The sequence below is a fragment of the Dermatophagoides pteronyssinus genome, unplaced genomic scaffold (genome assembly GCF_027571235.1).
Source record: "Dermatophagoides pteronyssinus isolate colony J.1.1.1.1 unplaced genomic scaffold, Derpt_VIB-CSIC_2022.12 sq0002, whole genome shotgun sequence".
In the NCBI taxonomy this organism is placed as follows: domain Eukaryota; kingdom Metazoa; phylum Arthropoda; class Arachnida; order Sarcoptiformes; family Pyroglyphidae; genus Dermatophagoides; species Dermatophagoides pteronyssinus.
In genome coordinates, this window is record NW_027461526.1 from 1,221,098 (window position 1) to 1,241,119 (window position 20,022).

General features: G+C 30.6%; 6 protein-coding genes and 1 long non-coding RNA gene across 13 annotated transcripts; 5 read left to right on the forward strand and 2 right to left on the reverse strand.

Moving 5' to 3' along the window:
- The first annotated feature begins 20 nt into the window (after positions 1–20).
- On the forward strand, positions 21–4,161 carry SMC1 (structural maintenance of chromosomes 1). The gene is made up of 2 exons (XM_027349729.2): positions 21–2,726; positions 2,781–4,161. Exons 1-2 carry the CDS (start codon positions 165–167, stop codon positions 3,936–3,938), a joined length of 3,720 nt encoding a protein of 1,239 aa, XP_027205530.2. The 5' UTR covers positions 21–164; the 3' UTR covers positions 3,939–4,161.
- On the reverse strand, positions 4,128–6,499 carry LOC113799215 (putative E3 ubiquitin-protein ligase makorin-1). Of its 3 annotated transcripts, none has more exons than XM_075824801.1 (6): positions 6,309–6,499; positions 6,106–6,197; positions 5,447–6,039; positions 5,063–5,388; positions 4,833–5,001; positions 4,128–4,779 (listed from the first exon to the last, which is right to left on the reverse strand). In XM_075824801.1, the coding sequence occupies exons 2-6, from the start codon at positions 6,131–6,133 to the stop codon at positions 4,675–4,677; spliced, it is 1,221 nt and encodes a 406-aa protein (XP_075680916.1). In that variant the 5' UTR covers positions 6,134–6,197; positions 6,309–6,499; the 3' UTR covers positions 4,128–4,674. The 3 variants fall into 3 exon arrangements, with proteins under 3 accessions (XP_075680916.1, XP_075680918.1, XP_075680917.1); XM_075824803.1 differs by having other exon boundaries at positions 6,263–6,499; XM_075824802.1 differs by lacking the exon at positions 6,309–6,499 and having other exon boundaries at positions 6,106–6,252.
- A 198-nt stretch (positions 6,500–6,697) lies between these two features.
- Drp1 (dynamin related protein 1) lies at positions 6,698–9,798 on the forward strand. Of its 2 annotated transcripts, none has more exons than XM_027349740.2 (7): positions 6,698–8,033; positions 8,095–8,208; positions 8,266–8,478; positions 8,526–8,678; positions 8,730–9,221; positions 9,267–9,548; positions 9,609–9,798. In XM_027349740.2, the coding sequence occupies exons 1-7, from the start codon at positions 7,161–7,163 to the stop codon at positions 9,663–9,665; spliced, it is 2,184 nt and encodes a 727-aa protein (XP_027205541.1). In that variant the 5' UTR covers positions 6,698–7,160; the 3' UTR covers positions 9,666–9,798. The 2 variants fall into 2 exon arrangements, with proteins under 2 accessions (XP_027205541.1, XP_027205549.1); XM_027349748.2 differs by having other exon boundaries at positions 6,842–8,033; positions 9,276–9,548.
- Positions 9,799–10,028: 230 nt separating this feature from the next.
- LOC113799204 (zinc transporter ZIP3-like) lies at positions 10,029–11,828 on the forward strand. The gene is made up of 3 exons (XM_027349806.2): positions 10,029–10,756; positions 10,817–11,102; positions 11,160–11,828. Exons 1-3 carry the CDS (start codon positions 10,232–10,234, stop codon positions 11,753–11,755), a joined length of 1,407 nt encoding a protein of 468 aa, XP_027205607.2. The 5' UTR covers positions 10,029–10,231; the 3' UTR covers positions 11,756–11,828.
- A 647-nt stretch (positions 11,829–12,475) lies between these two features.
- Positions 12,476–17,423, reverse strand: LOC113799231 (transmembrane protein 53-like). 4 transcript variants are annotated; one of them, XM_027349851.2, is made up of 7 exons: positions 17,405–17,423; positions 17,243–17,295; positions 17,128–17,166; positions 14,964–15,237; positions 14,465–14,870; positions 12,566–14,364; positions 12,476–12,507 (listed from the first exon to the last, which is right to left on the reverse strand). In XM_027349851.2, the coding sequence occupies exons 2-6, from the start codon at positions 17,263–17,265 to the stop codon at positions 13,958–13,960; spliced, it is 1,149 nt and encodes a 382-aa protein (XP_027205652.2). In that variant the 5' UTR covers positions 17,266–17,295; positions 17,405–17,423; the 3' UTR covers positions 12,476–12,507; positions 12,566–13,957. The 4 variants fall into 4 exon arrangements, with proteins under 4 accessions (XP_027205652.2, XP_075680921.1, XP_075680920.1 ...); XM_075824806.1 differs by lacking the exons at positions 17,128–17,166; positions 17,405–17,423 and having other exon boundaries at positions 17,243–17,355; XM_075824805.1 differs by lacking the exons at positions 17,128–17,166; positions 17,243–17,295; positions 17,405–17,423 and adding an exon at positions 15,720–15,878.
- Positions 12,556–13,586, forward strand: LOC113799282 (uncharacterized). The gene is made up of 3 exons (XM_027349897.2): positions 12,556–12,692; positions 12,759–13,063; positions 13,133–13,586. The coding sequence occupies exons 1-3, from the start codon at positions 12,572–12,574 to the stop codon at positions 13,484–13,486; spliced, it is 780 nt and encodes a 259-aa protein (XP_027205698.2). The 5' UTR covers positions 12,556–12,571; the 3' UTR covers positions 13,487–13,586.
- A 1,454-nt stretch (positions 17,424–18,877) lies between the features above and the next one.
- On the forward strand, positions 18,878–19,787 carry LOC142646297 (uncharacterized). Its single transcript, XR_012847259.1, has 3 exons — positions 18,878–18,986; positions 19,150–19,292; positions 19,401–19,787. It is a non-coding gene; the product is annotated as an uncharacterized LOC142646297 (long non-coding RNA).
- The last annotated feature ends 235 nt before the right edge of the window (positions 19,788–20,022 follow it).

Sequence of the window (20,022 nt, forward strand, 5' to 3'; positions counted from 1 at the left end):
TTTTGAGAGATACATTCTCTCTCCCTCTCTTTTTTTTATTCGTACAGTCGTTGAACTGAAGATATATCTTTGGACCGTTCGACAATAACAACAATCATTTTTGTTTTGTTGATATGAATTGAAAAAAATATCTAACAACTGATTTAACATCATTGAATAAAAACATGCCCGGAATTCTCGAGTATTTAATGGTCGAGAATTTTAAATCCTACAATGGATTACAGAAAATTGGACCTCTCAAAAAATTTACAGCCATTATTGGGCCGAATGGTTCTGGTAAATCGAATTTTATGGATGCAATCAGTTTTGTGTTGGGTGAAAAAACAGCTAATCTCCGAGTGAAAAAACTATCCGAATTAATTCATGGTGCATCGATTGGCCGACCAGTAAGCAACAATGCATCCGTAACATTGGTCTACAAAGATATTGACACTGGTCGTATTACCAATTTCACCCGTTTGGTACAAGGATCTAGCTCAGAATATCGTGTCGATGATAATTCAGTTTCAAAACAAGATTATGCCGAATTATTGGAAAAATTGGGTATCAACATTAAAGCAAGAAATTTTCTCGTTTATCAAGGTGCTGTCGAATCGATTGCGATGAAAAACCCAAAAGAAATTACATCATTATTTGAGGAAATTTCACGAAGTAATGAATATAAAGATGAATATGTAAATAAAAAAGTTATGATGGATCGATCAGAAGAAGAGCTACATCATATGTACATGAAAAAGAAAGGTATTACAGCCGAAAAGAAAGAAGCACAAGGTGAAATAAATGAAGCTAAAAAATATCAAAATCTTAAAGAAGAATTGAGTCGTGTTCAAATTGAACTTCAATTATTTAAATTGTACAACATTCAACAGGATATCGATCAACTTAATGACGAAATGGAACGTAAACGCAAAGAAATGGAAAAATATCTCAAATCCAAGGAAAAAATTGATAATGATATTCGTGAAAAACGATCAAATCTTGCTAAAATAACTAAAGATTTGCAAAACATTGACAAACGAATTCGAGATGTTGAATTGAATCTGAATAAAAAACGACCAACATACATTAAAGCCAAAGAGAATGCAGCACATATTGAAAAGAAATTGGAAACGGCTAAAAAATCTAGAGCTGCTGCATCGAAAGCTCATGCTAATCATCAGAATACTATCAAAGATTTCGAAGAAGAGTTGGCTAAAATAATCGCAAAACAAGAAGAATTTGAAGCAAAAGTTGAAAAAGAAAAGGAAATGTTCAAAGTGAATGTCGAATTAGAAGAATCACAACGAAAAGAATATAATCGATTGAAAGAAGAGGTGACAAAATTAACGGCTAAATACATGAAAGATTTGGATTCACATGAACGTGAACAGAAAGCCGATCAAGATCGTTATGATTCAGAGATGCGTAAAAAGAATTCCATCGAATCGAGAATTCAATTGTTGACCGTAAATTATGATGAGAATAATAAACGTATCGAAAAACTCAAAGATAATACGGAATCTTCCGAACAACAGCTACAGGAATTGATTAAGAAAAAAGCAGAAATCGAAGAGGTTGTTAATGCAGCCAAAGAACAAGTGGAAAAAATAACCACCAGACTCGAAGAAATTAATAAAGAATTAGGAGATGCAAAAGTCGATCGACACGAAACAGAACGACGAAACAAAAAAGCCGAAGTTGTTGAAAACCTGAAGAAATTATATCCAGGTGTCTATGATCGTCTATTAAATCTTTGTAAACCGATCCATAAACGATACAATATTGCCGTCACCAAAGTGATGGGTAAGAATATGAATGCTATCGTTGTAGATACAGAAAAAACAGGTCGATCATGTATTCAGTATTTGAAAGAACAAATGTTGGAACCGGAAACATTTCTTCCATTGGATTATATTGAAGTAAAGGCTGTCAAAGAACGATTACGTAATATTCAATATCCAAAAGGCGTAAAACTTTTATATGACGTAATAAAATATGATCCACCTTCCATCAAAAAAGCAGTCTTGTATGCAACCAATAATGCACTTGTTTGTGAAACAGCTGAAGATGCTAATTTGGTTGCATTCGATCTCGGTGATGGTCAACGTTATGATGCTGTGTCGTTGGATGGTACATTCTATCAAAAATGTGGTTTCATTTCTGGTGGTAGCGCTGATCTAGAAAAACGAGCCCGACGTTGGGATGAAAAAGAATTACATGCGTTAAAATATCAAAAGGAAAAACTTTCCGAAGAGTTGAAAGAGCAAATGAAGCGTATGCGTAAAGAAAGTGAATTGATGACATTGGCTAGCCAGATCAAAGGTTTGGATACTCGAATCAAATATTCTCGAAATGATAAAATAACGACAGAAAAAAATAATGAAGAAATAACTAAAGAAATTCAAACAAATAAAGATAGTTTGGGTAGTTTTGAACCAATTTTGAAAGAAATTCAAGATCGAATGACTGAAAGAGATGTTTTGATCAAACAACTGCGACAGCAGATGAACACTGTTGAAGATAAAATTTTTGAAGATTTCTGTGTCACCCTCGGTGTGGAAAATATTCGCCAGTATGAAGAACGACAAAATATGGCTGCTCAGGAAAATGAACGGATTCGATTACAGATTGAAAATGAAAAGAATTCGATTACATCTAGATTGGCTTATGAGAGAAGTAAAGATACCCATGAAAATGTCAAACGTTGGGAACGTGTTGTTGAAGAGGAACAGAACAATCTCGAAATGGTAAGATTTCCATCAATTTTTATCATGAAATAATTTTTGTTTCTTTTTTCAAAGGCCCGTGAAACAGAAAAGCGTGAAATGCAGTCTATTGAAGAGGAGATGAAAAAAGTTGAACAGCTCAAGAATGATAAGATTTCGAAAAAGACAGAATGTGATTCGGTTGAGGATGAAATCACCGAAATTAAACGCGGATTATCATCGGTTCAACGAGAATTATCCAGTGCACAGAAATCGTTGATGACGATCGAATGTAAACTTGAATCACGGAAATCAGACAGACATTCTGTGTTAACGCATTGTAAAATGGAATGCATTAATCTACCTTTAGTATCTGGTACATTGCATGAAATGACCGTTGGACCACAACGATCGAATGGCGTGGAAAATGGTCTTGGATCTCAAGATATGGATGACGATGAGGATGATGATGGCCCATCCACTCAACGAAACTATGAAAATGATGCCAATATTAAGCCAGATTTTTCACAACTTAAAAATTCTCTCAAAAACATTTGCGAACCTGATCAGATTAAAAAGAAAGAAGCTGAATTTCAACAAGAAATCAATCAAAAATTGGACATTTTGCAGAAAATTCAAGCACCTAATCTCAGGGCTATTGATCGATTAGAAGATGTCAAAGATAGATTAAAAGAAACTGACAATGAAGTGAACAACTTAAGGATAGCATCGAAAAAGGCAAAATTGGCATTTGAAGAAGTAAAAAGAGCACGGCTAAAAGATTTCACCATGTGTTTCGAAAGTGTCGCACAACGCGTTGATTCTATTTACAAATCTTTGACCAATAATGCATCAGCTCAGGCATTTTTAGTGCCAGAAAATCCCGAAGAACCGTATCTGGAAGGCATCAATTATAATTGTGTAGCTCCTGGCAAACGTTTTCAACCCATGTCGAATTTATCTGGTGGTGAAAAAACGGTTGCAGCTTTGGCATTATTATTCGCCATACATTCATATAAACCGGCACCATTTTTTATTCTCGACGAAGTTGATGCAGCTTTGGATAATACAAATATTAGTAAAGTTGCTCGATTTATCCGTGAAAAAACCGACTCATCATTTCAGTGTATTGTCATATCGTTGAAAGAGGAATTCTATGGTCATGCATCATCATTGGTGGGTGTAGCACCAGCACCAGGCGATTGTACCATCAGTCAAATCTATACAATCGATTTGACACAATATCCCGATTGAAATGTTTACACAAAAACCATACATACACATTACATAACACAACATTTTCTCATCAATTATCGATTATTATCAATTTATATTCTTTATTTCACCATGATTTTTATTCTATCAACTGAAACGATTCCTGAAACAAAAAAGAACTTTCGATTATTATGTATTTTAAATTATCATTCACTTTCCATTGAAAAATTTCAAGAAAAAATAAAAACTTTAATGAAATCCACTATTTTTTTACTCAGTTTTTGATGCCAAGCACAACTAAAAGGAATTTGAGATTTTAAACAATTCTTCAGATTTGAAACCAAAGGGAAATTATTTGAATTAGATTTAGAAATCACAAAAAATTTTTTTTGGGGAAATTAGAGGTGGTCTCTAATTAATAGAATTTTTGCATGTGTTATTTGTGTGTGTGTGTGTCAGTGATTATGTAAGGTAAGGTTGTATCAACACTCGTCATCAAGAACACTATCACAATAATGCTTTAATTTAGGAATGAAATTAAATCGCGAAATGAAACAAGAAAATGAAATGATAAATCCTAATTAAAATGAACTCCATTTGTTTTGATTGAACTGTGCTTATGATGAGGATAACAATGGTGTGATTATTTCTACTATTAGAATTATGACAAACATTATCCATCGTGAATGGATTGAAGAGAAATGAAAGAAACGATTTGATTACGATATCATAATGGTTAAATTTAGTTGATTGCCATTCGTATGTTTTTACCAAATCAACAATGATAATGCCAAACATCATCATCATCATCGTCATCGTCCAAATCGAAAAAATCGAGATCCGATGATGATAAATAATCATCATCAAAATCAATAATTTCCTATAAATAGAAAAAATATAAAATCTGGAAAAAATTCTAATAAAAATACAAACATCAAGAAAAATAAACGGTCTAAGATTGATCTGAGTGGCACGGCGTCGATTTTTTGACGGAGCTGGTAATTGGGCAATCCTACCATCCTCATATTGATGTTTATAAAAACAGGCACCTTCAAATGGACAATTTCCACGGCCACGTTTGAAATATTTACAATGTTTTGATCTGCAAATGAGAATGACCAATTTTTTAAAGGAAAATGTACAATTTTGAACATGACACATACCCTAAAGCTTTCTTATAGTCTTCAATTAATTTTGCCTTCTGGGTTGGATCATCATAGAAAAATTGACTTGGTATGATAAAATCCGACTTGACTCGACATTGTGGACAATTTCGCTTATTAAGCTTGTCCATATCTTGTGCGTTACGCCATTTTCTTATACATTCGATACAATAAACATGAGAACAATTTTCCAAAATGCCAAATCGACGTTGTGCACGAGGTTCTTTTTCCACAACAATATCTAAACAAATGGCACAGGTTAATTCTTTACTTCGTGCATAAGCAAAAGATATTTCCATTGATTCTTCATGTTCCTTGATACATTCCTTTTGAAAGTAAGTAGTGATTAATAATTTCAAGATAAATTTAAAACAAAAAAATTACCGATCGATGAAGATCACTTTGTTGTTTATTATGTGGATGTATAGACCAAAATCCACATAGATCACACAATTCACCATGAATCGATTGACAATTTTGATAGACACAGAACCCATTGTTTTGGTAAAACGTGCACAAAGGTAGCGATGCACGATTTGTATCATTTTCCACGAAACCATTTTGAGCCGCCGATGCATAAGATTTATTCGAATTGGTGGCATTGTCCGGCAACACTAATGTATTGTGGCTAGTGGATGCGACTGCATCGTTTAAAGTCAATGACGAAAAAGCTAATTTATCAACAGTTGAATCGTTTGAAGAATCAGTATTGACATTGGTCGTATCTGCTGTTTCATTCTGAATTACTTCAATCGAAGATTGGGTCTCATCTTTTTTAGCTTGTTGAATAACCTCGTTACCATCACGTTGAGTAATGATTTCTTCTATGGTACGATGCTTTCTTGTACATTCGTGTCCATACATGCAATTCGAACGAAGAAAAAAGAGGCATACATCTTCAGGAATTGATACCGCTTCGTTAGGGTTATGTGAATAAAGACAACCATCACCATAAGCACAAGATCCTTGTTGGAAAAAACTAATGTTAAGCGGTACAAAAAAAGTAGTAATTTGATTTATTTTAAAAATTATTCTAAATGCTCAACGACAAAGAAGCTGTTTGAACGACATGGCTCAGTAGTTTCTTTTCGAATTATTTCACAACAAAATTTGGGAGAACTTTGATTCAATAAGACTATTCAAATCAATCAATTTAATTAAAGAGAAACAAATTATTGCAGAAAAAGAAAAAATTGTTACTTTTAAGAATTTGATTTGTTAGCTCAAGACCATAAATCATACATACACAAAATCGAAATTGCACGTGTTTTAATCTTGATGTTTTTCTTTTCAATTTGAGCTATACTAAATTAGGAGATCAAGAAAATTATAGAAGAAAACTCATCCAAACAATACGAATTATGTTTGCTATGAATTTGAAGTATGTTAATGATTAAAGTTTCTTTCTTGATGAATTTAAAAGTAATCGTTAAAAAAAATCATGAAAAGAAAAACACACAGACAAGTTTAATTAATCCAATGCTCGCGAGTAATTTTAACCCACCCATAATATTGAACACGCCATCTATGTCCAAACAACTAAACTATATTATTTTAATTTTATAAGGTCAAATTTTGTTTTTTAATCAATCATCAATTACATCATTATCATTAATTTGGGGTTTTTTGAATTTAATCATATTGTCATTTAATGCGTATATTTAATTATTATCCTTCCTATTATTTTTGTGTTGTTTATTTTTTCAATACAATTTGATTGTGATTCGCCCAAAATCTGGACCGAAATTTTCAAAAATTTTTATGTCCCAATAAGGTCGATATAGTGAATTTGGTGTGTGTGTGTTTGTTTATACGCAATTTTAACCGAAAAGAAATTCTTATTTTACATTTTGAAAATGGACTCGAATTGTTGTAAAATTCAAGGATCACTTATTTTATTTCATATGTGAAAATCGGGAAATTTTTCATTTTATTTTCATCATCCATTGTTAATCCATTTCCATATTATTAATGTATTCGATGTTTATTATTTAAAATTACCAACAAATTAAATTATTGGTCGTAAAAACTTTACGCTTTCAATTCGCGTTCAATCACCACCATTTTATAATCAACGATAAAAAAGAATTGGCAAAAAATGGAATCATTAATACCGATTATAAACAAACTACAAGATGTATTTAATACGATCGGTGCTGAAAGTATTCAGTTACCGCAGATTGTTGTTGTCGGTACACAATCATCTGGAAAATCATCGGTATTGGAATCGATTGTTGGACGTGATTTTTTACCACGTGGAGCTGGAATCGTCACTCGTCGTCCATTGATATTACAATTACAGTATGTTGACAAGGATGATAAATCGATGCGAGATGTATCCGAAGGAACGATGAATTTGGATGAATGGGCCAAATTTTTACACACGAAAAACAAAGTCTATTCCGATTTTGAAGATGTACGTCGAGAGATAGAAGCCGAAACTGAACGAATAACTGGAAATAATAAGGGCATCTCTCCAGAACCAATTAATCTCAAAATTTACTCTTATCGAGTCGTTAATTTGACTTTGGTTGATTTGCCCGGCATAACCAAAATTCCAGTTGGTGATCAACCATTGGATATTGAACAACAAACACGTGAAATGATTTTATCTTACATATCTAATCCGAATTCAATAATATTGGCTGTAACACCAGCGAATACAGATTTTGCTACATCCGAAGCGTTGAAAATTGCTCGTGAAGTTGATAAAGATGGACGACGTACGCTTTCGGTAGTGACTAAATTAGATCTTATGGATGCTGGTACAGATGCGATTGATGTTCTTTGTGGCCGTATAATTCCTGTAAAATTAGGCATCATTGGTTGTGTGTGTCGATCACAGCAAGACATAATTAATAAGAAATCTATTGAAGATGCATTAAAAGATGAAGCCATTTTTTTGCAAAGAAAATATCCTTCATTGGCCAACCGCAACGGAACGGCTTATTTAGCTAAAACATTGAATAGAGTAGGAATTTTCGTAATTTTGAATATTCTTTTTGCTTATTGTTTTATTTTTATTTTTACAGCTTTTGATGCATCATATTCGCGACTGTTTACCCGAATTGAAAACTCGCGTTAACATGCTCATTTCACAATTTCAATCGGTTATGAATTCCTATGGAATGGCTATTGATGATAAAGTAAGCATTTCTATTCATTTTATTTTCTTTAGGGTTCTAATTTATAAATCGTTGAAGGGTCAAACTTTACTGCAAATAATAACCAAATTTGCATCTTCATATTGTTCTACAATCGAAGGTACTGCTAATAATATTGAGACAGCCGAACTTTGTGGTGGTGCTCGTATCTGTTATATTTTTCATGAGACATTCAGTCGTACTTTAGATTCTATACATCCTTTATCTGGTCTAACTACTATCGACATTTTGACAGCCATTCGAAATGCTACTGTAAGTTTTAAATGAATTTTTGTCATCACTCTAAGTCTTGTTGATAGGGTACTCGCCCAGCTTTGTTTATACCCGAAGTATCATTCGAATTGTTGGTCAAGCGACAGATTCGTCGTTTAGAAGAGCCAAGTCTTCGATGTGTCGAATTAGTTCACGAAGAGATGCAACGCATTATTCAACATTGTGGTACCGAAGTACAGGTTTGTTTTTATTAACTCATTTCAACTGAACTTTCTAACTGATATATTCAGCAAGAAATGTTGCGTTTTCCAAAACTTCATGAAAAAATTGTTGATGTTGTTACACAATTATTACGACGACGTCTCCCTACGACTAACGATATGGTCGAAAATATTGTCGGAATCGAATTGGCTTATATTAATACAAGACATCCAGATTTTCATGATGCCCAATTGGTCAGTTCATTATTTAACAAACAGACGAAACAAATAAACAAAGAATATGAACAACAACGGCATCAACAACAACAACAACCAAAAATGATGAACAATGATATGACATTCATCCATAATATGCAACAACATAATGCTCAGAATCAAACATTTGTTAAGCCTGTTAGTGGAAGTGGAAGTCAGCCGAATTTATTTCGATCATTTGTGTCGAATAAAGGCGAAACCTTAAATAACAATGTAAATGATATTGAAAATTCATCACAAAGTTCTACTAATGCTAACACACCAATGGCATCGCCTGTCAAATCAGTGAATCTACTTCCAGAAGTGGTAAGTTAATGTCATTTCTTTAAAAATAAAATTTAATTGAAAAAGTTTTTACAGCCCAGCACAACAAATGTTCGAAAACTTACACCGAAAGAGGAACATGACTGCCAAGTAATTGAACGTCTGATTCGCTCATATTTTTTGATCATTAGAAAAAACATTCAAGATTCTGTTCCAAAAGCCATAATGCATTTTCTGGTCAACTTTGTTAAAGATAACCTTCAATCAGAATTGGTTACACATTTATATAAACAGGAAAATTTTGATAATTTATTGAAAGAATCAGATCAGATTGCAATTCGCCGTCAGGAAGCAAATGAAATGCTTAAGGTAACAATTTTTATTGATGAAGTATTTTCAAATTAACCGATTGAATGTATTTTCTCATAGGCTTTACAACGAGCAAATATTATAATTGGAGAAATTCGCGAGACACACATTTGGTAGATGAAAAAAAATTATTTTTGATGGAATATATCTATCATCTATATACTAAATATAATCAATTTTCCAATGAATTAACCTAATTGATGAATTTTTTGAATCATTTTATTATTGATAAAAAATTATTTTTTTGGTAGTCTCATACAATGAATTATACCTAACACTACCTTCCTATTATAATTGATTGCTTGTAACATTTGTAAAATCTTGTAGAATCTTTTTAGTTTCTCACAAAAAGAATCTGTTATTTTTCTCCACTTATTTTCATTCATTCATATGATGTTCAAATTAATTATTGTAGAATAAAAAGAATTTTGTTTATTCAAAACAATAAAAAAATTGAATTTTGGATTCGGCGTCATCGGCACTATCCATAAAAGAGGATACAAGTTTATTGTTGATTCAGGTGTTGCGTCGGCTGTATGGTAAAATTAAGTCAATCACCATTTATTTGATTGATGGATAGTGTAAGAATAAGTTCCACGTTAACAATTTTTATTCTTTGTCCATATTGTATCCAATTATTATAAATGTTGAAGCATCTCGATATGATTCTTGAATTCAGATGAATGGCTCATTACGATGTTGAATCATTATTATGGCAAGCATTCTTTGCCGTGTCTATGTTTTTGTCTACATTCATTTCATATCTTTTGCCTATCATAATTTTTACCCGTCGTCGTAATCGACAACAACATTTGCCGAATGATTCGGTCAACAATGATTATGATCACGATGAATCCTACCATTGGAGAGATTCAATCATTTCACATCCATCTATAGATTCTCAAAATCAATTCCATCAAAAACATCGCTGGAAACGTTGGCTTTCCTATTGTAATTGCATATCTGCCGGCGTTTTTCTTGGCGTTTGTTTCCTAAGCTTAGTGCCCTGTGTAGAAAATGAATTTGATAGTTTGATCAAGGATTTTCCATCAATGAAAAATCTATTTGGTTCATTCTCGATCGGTCAATTTAGCGTGATTTGTGGTTTATTTTTGGTTTTGTTTCTTGAGAATTTTCTTTCAAGCTGTTTTAATGGTTCACAAACGCAAAGTGAAAGATCGCCAGTTTTATATCTTGAAGAAGAAACGGTTTGTAATATTGTTATTAAATTTTGACTCAATTAAATTTTGATTTTTTCAAATTGCAAGATCGATCACCGATCGGATGATCACGAAGAAGAGTTGCTTCTTGATTCTAATGATCGACCATTGAATGGCCTTGCAAGTAATCAATCACCTAATCCAACATCATATCGAAATAATACTCCATCGAATAATGCCCGAGTACCGCAAGCTAGTCATGATTACAATGGCCCAAATGATCATAACCATGGTCATCATCATTTGAATGTTGATCAATTGCAAAGTCGTAAAGATTCGATGTTTTCGTTTTTTATCCTGATGTTTGCAACAAGCGTTCATTCATTATTTGAAGGTTGTATTTTTTTCATTATTCAAACTTAATTTTTATTTCAAATCAATTACAATGAAGGCATGGCGCTTGGTTTACAAACAAATCTTAGGACAGCCATTCATCTTTTCATTGGAATCATTTTACATGAATGCTTGGTTGCATTGGCACTTGGCCTAAATGCGGTTCGTCTTCAACAAGATGCAATTCAGATGTCAACACACTTGAAATTTGCCATCGCATTTTCACTCAATATACCACTAGGAAATATTTTAGGCGTTCTTATTGGCTATACTCCTGGCCACATTGGACGTTTTGTTTCCGCAATCTTTCAAGGTTTTGCGGCTGGAACCTTTATTCATGTTACCTTTTTTGAATTGATACCCGAAGAGTTTATACATATCAGTGATACTAAACACCATAAACATGATGATAAAAATCACAATCATCAATCGAATAATGATGAAAACCATTCAGAAAGGCCAAATCTTGTTCCTGATGATTCAATTTTACAATCAACAAATGAAGAACAATTGATCGAAATTGATCTTAATCATGATCATAACAATCATTTCAATCATAATGAACCATTATCATTGAAACTACGTAAAATATCTTTGCTATTTGCTGGCTTTCTTCTCATGGCTTTAATTGCATTCAGTTTTTCTGAATCCTAATAATTATTATGTTAATGATTTTATTTATTTGATAAAAATATTAAATATTAATATACGCACATTAAATTTAAAATTCGAATTTTTTTCGAATTCAATTTTTTGTTTGTTTATAATTCTATTTTTTGGTGTTGTGATTCGAAATGGTCTTGTCTGCGATATTGTTTGTGTGTTTTGTTGCTGAAGGACGACCATCATCCAAGGTTTCTCTAGGTCAAATATCTGATGATGATTTTTAAGTAAAAATATGATTAATGGAAAAAATTAATTATTTTTTCCTTTCTCTTGATCATTTTATAGCGATAGAAATTTCTTTGAGTTTCACAAATGTCTAAAATCGAAAATAAAATTTTTTCGAATGTGTCCTATCTATAATGTTTGCTATCAAAATTCATTATCATGCTGATGTTGATCCAAAAAAACATAGAACAAGGTCATCGTTTGATGTATCATCATTATTGTTGTCGAAGTAATGAGAAAACAAACTGGTCGTGGCCACCTTGTAACGTTGTTCTATTCAAATGAAAAAAAATCATTGCTAAATCTAAAAATAAATTCATGATAAACTAGAAAAAATAAACGAAACAAAAAAAATCAAACTTTATCTCATGTGCATAATGAACTAGCAGGTTTCTCTTTTATTATCATCGTACCAAATAGATTGTTTTTTGAGATGTTCCACGTTAAAAGATGATATCATGATCGATTTGACTATCACTGTCATTTGTTCTGTTTCATTCATTCCATTCGAGTATCTTGAAAAAAATAGAACGTTTCGATTCAATTTTTTATATATTGAAGATCAAAACTTACCAAATCATGTATCTTACATCATCATTTAGACCTTACCTGTTTATTGCTACATCAGTTTTGTCACAGATCTATTTATCATTGGGCCAAGCACAACAGCAATGTCCAGGATATCGACCAGAAGAAGTTTGTATGTGAGCTTGATTTATTTTCAACAATTTTATCTAATCTGAATTTTATTGTTGTTTATAAACAGCGTATCCAACACCGTACATAACACCACAAGATCGATCTTCACGATGTAAGACATTATTCTCTAGATTCAATAGCACAGGAACGGCAAATTTAAGTTTCATCGGACAAAATACCTATCATAATCCATGCAAAATCGAATGTGGCTTATGTGTTGATGACGAATTGCCGGATGAAAAAGAAGAAATAAATGCTATCCGTTCATATCCGCCGCATATCTCGCTGAAAGATTCCATTGTAAAATGTAATGATGAAGTTGAAATTTTTGAACAATTCATGGAATCTGGAACTAGATGTGGTCCATTTCATGCAAGTATAACCTGCAAGGTTTTTCATATAATAAATTAATCAAACCATATTTTTGTCATCCTGAATTAGTATTGCGAGGATAATTGTTGCAAAGCCAAACCAGAATTATTTCCAAATTCAAAACGTGCCAAACAACGTACCAAATCAACCGATATTAACAGGTTTTCTCAGGATATGCCACCAGAATGGACAAAACCATTGATTTGTGAAGAAGAAGGCTATTTCCGAAATCCAAATGATTGTCATAAATTCTATCGTTGCCACAAAACTGGAACACGAGGTGGATTTTCACGTACCCTGTTTGAATGCAATCCATCGACATTGATTTTTGATGAACAATATAATGTCTGCGTTGCAGTTGAAGAAAATATTAATGATAATGTTTGTGATCAATTGGATGCCAATGCTGAAGTTGATTACTAGAAAAAAAGGCATAAACATCTTTGATCTTGTCGTGCCAAACTGTATAATTTTTTCGCAACTTCTATCGAATTGAATAAAAATTAAGATGCAAAAAAATGAATTTTAATTTTTCTATAAAAATCATAACAAGTAAAATAAAAATGTACAAAATATTCGAACTGATAACTTATTTTTTGTTCAATCACCAGCCGGACGAATGAATGGTTATTAAGCGGGAAAAAAATACTGAAATTAATATAATAAAATTCTTTGTAATCTAAAACGAAAATAATAAAAACAAAGTGATTCACAGATAAAAAAGTAGATGATAAATGAAAAAAAATCAGAGTATATCGTCACGAGTTTAGTTTGATATTATTATCGATTACCATCAATAAAAATTCAATTGTTTGTCAATCATTTTATTTTATGATGATGACGATGATTGATACAATTTTTGTCCGTTGATGTTTTCATTGATGATGATCGTTATCATTGTTGTATTAAGCCGGTGACATTTTTGTTGAGGAATTCGATTAATAACGATCGATATTCATCGGGATGTTTGAAAAAATGACTAACATGAGGAGATTGATCCCAACATTTCATCGTTACACTGATACCTCGCCGTTGCCATTGTTCAGCCGTTTTTAATTGATCAACATAGTTGACAACAACATCATCTTTAGATAAAAATACCAATGAAGGACAATGAAATTCATTCTGGTGTAATGCGTCCGATGATGCTAAATAATGGCGTGTAGCTAGATTATAACAAAAACGGAAATGAGCATTCAATAACGAACATATCGCCCATTGCAGTAATGGATTCGTTGTAGTTGCCTTCGAAAGTCCAATCGGAGCTTCGTTGATATCTGCAGCTGAATCATAGATCATTCCTGTCGTCATTATTATTACATAAGGATTAAGGATTAACGATGACCGTCAAAAATTTCAAGGTATGAATATTTCAATGTCCAACACTCATTCATCATTTACCTTTCAACAATTTTCTTGCTATATTCTTCACCTCTTTATTGTGCTCTTGATTCAACATGACTAATAATTCGCCCATTTGATAGGCCCCAACCGAAAATGCATGAAATACAAGTGAACAATAAATTTGTTCATGTTCTTTAATAAATTGTAATGCTTGCGATGCAATTACTTGGCTGCCCACCACGGGTATGATGAAATCTTTTACATTCACTTTAATAGTTAATATATCAAAGCCTTGTTCCATGTAAAGACGACGATATTTGTCCAGATGTCGTTCTTTAGCAAATAGCCAAGCAAACAACACAAGTAAGGATTTTTTCGGCGATTTTTCGACATTAACGTTAACGTTCAAATGATATGGATGAAAGGAAAAATTACTAGCTGATAAATAGTCAATATTGATCGACTATAATATGGAAAAAAAATCCGAATCAATGATGTTTTTTGCATCTCAAACATAAACAAAGCAATTGGCAATTGTATAATCTATCTAATATACCTTGAATTGAGAAACGTCAACATTTTTATTGTTAGCCATCTTTTGTTGTTGATGTTGTTTATCGACCAATGATGATGAGGATGATGATGAGGATTGTTTATTGTCCGAATCTGAATCATCATTACCACCGCTATGATGATGATGATAGAAGCAAGTAACATCTTCATTCTGTAGAAATGATGTTTTATTGTTAACAACACCCAACAATAATGAACGAAACGTTGTCATCGTGTTCAGATCCATTTGTGATGTAGTTGATGTTGATGAATAAAATCTTAAATAGAGAAAAATAGAAATTTGGATCAATACTCAATTCCAAAAAAGAAAAAAAAAGAAATGAAGTAAATCTTATAACATGACGTAAGAAAACGAGTTTCATCATTATGATGAACATTTAATGAAACATACGAAGGGATAGATTGAAAAACATAGGAAATAAGAGAAAAAACGCAAGACTGCTAGTCAATTATTAGAAAATAGATCGCCTGAGTCCCTAAATACCCTCAATTAAAGTCACTTAAACTATTTGATTCTATTGATGGCAAAAAAAAAGTTTCAAATGATAAGGCAATATATGAAGGCTATTTTTAACATTAACAAATCCGAAATTTTTGAATGAAAAACAATCGAGAAAAACAAAAACTCATCCAATGGCTAATTATTTTTATAATTAGAATTCATGAAAAAAATGAACGAATTAAGTTGATAGAAAAATATTGTTGAATATTGAAAATAATCATTCGATGATGATCACACCTGTTGATACGTCGATTGAAGACAAATAAAACAATGATGATCAATGGAAGAATGAATAGAATGCTGTACAAAAAAATGAATATCATGATGAACAATTATTCACGTAGGATTGTTGTTGTTTGACGACTGATGATACGAGCAATCAATCGATTCGATCTATTATCTATTAAATAAAGAAGAAATAAATCTTCTTTTTATATGAGAGGGTAGAATTAAAATTACCAACTTTTATATGAAAAAAGTAATATTGACCACGAAATATGTATTAAAACAAATAAATTTTCACTGGGATTTATTTTATACAAACTGTTTAAAATACACATTGCTGACATCGAAGTTGCTGGAAAAATTAATAATGATTTTATCAACATCACATATTAGCCATCAATCTATTATTTACCAGTTTTTTTTAATCCTACATTAGGCTTATATAACCAAAATCAATGACCATTTCACATTTTGCAAAAGAGTAACACAAAGACACACGCGCACATGGATTCATAAATTTGAGGTATAGGTGTTTTCTATTAAGCTGAAAATTTGAACGAATAAACAACAACAAAAAAAATTTCATTGTTCAATTTAGTTTAGTTTAGTTTAGTTCAATTTAGACTTTAAAACGATATGAGATAGGATAGGATAGAGTGATTGTGATTTGGTGAAGAAAAAATACTAACGAAATCACCAACAACAAAAATTGAAAAGAAAGAGAGAAATGTATAGATAAATTTTTCTTTTTTGAACACTTTTCATTTTGATTCATTCATGCCTGAAGACTTTATATTTTTATATGCAGCAATCCAAAGTATCTATCTTTCACAATACTATAATGATATTATCTAATGATTATTATATAAGAGTTGATGATTATTTTCGAAAAAAAACAAAGAACAAAACATCATCATTATCATTAACATAATCACCAATGAAATCTTGAATTTAATAATCATTAACAAATGAATACCTTGATTATTATAGCAAATATACTGAAATTACAACACAAACAGAGTAAAATTTAAAGAGAATTAAAAAAGAAATGAAAATGAATGAAGAATTTCTTCCCGTTTTGTTTTCTTTCAATGAAAAAAATTCAAGTTAATCGAACAATTTCTATGAATGAATGTAAATTTGATAATTAATGATTGATAAAATATAGAGAAAAAAATGTCAACAAAAACGTGTTTTTATTTTTATTTTTAACAAACAAAAAGTAACCCAAAAAATGTTCAAATTTTTCACTGTGTAAATAAATATTTTGTAATCCAAAAACTTTGAAATTATCATGCATCAATGCATGATAATTGTAATTTTCATCATCATCGATAATCATTTGATCAATTATTGAAGCAAACAAAAAACAGGAATAATTATTTTTTCTATTTATTTTTAAAATACAAAGTAATCATACCTGATAATATAGATTCGAAACGAGTATTTAGAAATCATTCTTCATCATGATAAAGAAAATATCATAAATTATTGATTGATTTTGAATCGAATCGAATTGATTGTGAATTACATACAAACCAATACAGGAATAATTCATTATTCGATATAATGACAATTGAAGATCATGCTGAATATTTTGATGATGAGGATAATGATAAAGAAAAAGCGACAAACATTAGAAATGAATTTTAAAAAAAATAAAAAGAAATATGATGATGATGAACAAAACAACAAACTTTAAACACAATTTGAACATGCACTATGATTATAATGATGAAATCATTGTCTCTTTTTTCATTAATTTGATTTGTTTTATTTTTCAACGATGATGATGACAATAATGATTAGCTTTAACTCTATCGTTTCACTGATTGATGGCAAAACAAATAATAAATAAAAATACACACATTAAGCGAATGGACAAAATGACAAAATTTTTGATAATGAAAAAACCAACAAATAATTAATATAATTTCTTTCAAAAAAATGATGCTTATAGTTGTTGTTATTGTTATTAAATTTAATATTGACATTATTTCATTTTATTATATGATTATAATAATAACATCAATAAAAAAAATTATATTTCTCCAATATTTGCCCAAGGAAAAACCGATGACATAAAATTGATTATTATTATGGTAAAACAACGAAAAAAAAAAAGAAAAAATCGTTGCTTATTGATATATAATCATTATAATTTATATGATGATGACAATAAATAAATACTTCACAGTAAATGTTGTTGAACCGAAAAGAAAGAAATTGAGAAAGAGAGAAAAACAATTGAAATGATCAAAATGATATTATGTGCAATGATTGATCGATGTTAACGATGACGATGATTATGATGATGATGATGGACATGAGTATTTTCTACTTGATCAATTTCGATAATGATGATGATGAAAGTGAACCAGGTAAATTTTCCAAAAAAAATTGTCATTGCATTAATGATCGATCGTTGATCGAATGAATGATTCTGAAGACATTTTTTTCAAATCAATCAATCAATTGGAATAATCAATGATAAAATCATTTGACGAATATAATACCATTGATACTGATGATTATAATGATGACCGGAACTTTGAATGAAAACAATTAGCTTAATTCATGTTTTCAACTTATAATGATCATTATATAAGAGTTTTTTTTGTTTTGTCAAATAATTTTTAAAAATGTCATAGCATTCACATGCGTTTCGCATATAAAAATTAATATATCACCTTCAAAAAAAAAAAAACAAAACGTAAATTGAAAATAATAATAATAATAACGACAGAGTTCAACGAGTCAAGTATGACTGATTTTTCTAATCATAATAATTATCATCCTCATTATTATTGCCAAAAAAAATATCATCAAAGGTGAAACATTTGAAAAATTCATTTTTTTCATCATCTTCTTTTGGTCTTGAACAACAGCAAATAATGGAGAAATTTTTTTTTAATTTTGATTTTCTCATTAGATGATAAAAAATCAAATGTAATAATAATAATGATGATGATAGAAACAACAAAAAAAAATAGAAAAACAAGGTAGCAGTAATAAAAATAATATAAGGATAATGGTCAATAATCAAATGACATCATTTGGGGATGACAATTTCTCTCTCTCTCTCTTTTTTCAGCAATTTTTCGGATCAAATATCGAAGAATTCATTTTGTGTAATAGAATAATTTTATTTTTCAGCTATCGATTTAAAACAAAGATAAAATTTATCCATATCAATAAACATTCACAAACAACCAAATTCAAAATGATGGTCATATATCTTGGAACAACAAATCATTCATTAGAAACCGAAAAACTACTGTAATATTCATTTTTCATTCATTATTATTATTATTATTATTATTATTGTTATGTCATCAGCAGCATGTACTAACAACAATCTTTATTTTCTCTTCTCATTTAAAAAAATTTCATTTCTTATTTCATTATTATTGAACATCTCGATTTCACTTACTTAAGCTAGTTTCGCTCTGATAGATTTGAGAAATAAAGCAGAAAAACAACAACAACATAGTTTTTTTCACAATCTCGTGATCCTACTTTCACTCTGATAAATAACCGAACAAGTTGGCCAACAAACGAACGAACGAAAGAAGAAACGAACAAGCAAGCGGGCAATCATTTTTCTTCCGGTATTATTTATTTTTCTTCTTACTTTCTTTCATTTTTATCCTATACGTTAATTGGCTTGACTCGTTCATTCATCATAATAAGAAAACGAGAAGCAATATTCATCATACAATCATCATTATCGTCATCATCATCATGATCATATAGCGATCGAATCGAATCTAGTCGCCATTACATCATCATATCATCACATCGTTTCCTTGATCGATTTTTTTTTCTCTATACTGATTTCAATGATATAAGTAACAAAATTAGCCCCAGTATTCCATTCTGAATACAGAAAATTTTATTTCATCTTCCCTTTTTTCGTGATATCCAATGAGAACAAATCGGACAAATTAGCTCAATTGAATGTTTGAGATTGCCAGTTTTTTTTGTTGTTGATGATTTTCTTTAAATAATTTCTCATTGATTTAAATTCAATTTTCTTGAATTCAAAATCAAATTTTTATAAAATTTATCAGTCATGCTTCGGGGATATTTTTGTATGGTTAACATGAAATAAGATTTCTACAACAGGTTCGGAAAATTTTGTTGAAATGAAAAAAACTAAATCGAAAACAAAACGAAAATGAAAATAATACTATAGTAATTTATTTAAATTTATTTTCGATTCACTATTTAAATGATAAGATTTTTTTTCGAAAATCAAGATTATATATTTTCAAAAGGATTATTTTTGAATAGTTAATGTTTAGAAACAGGA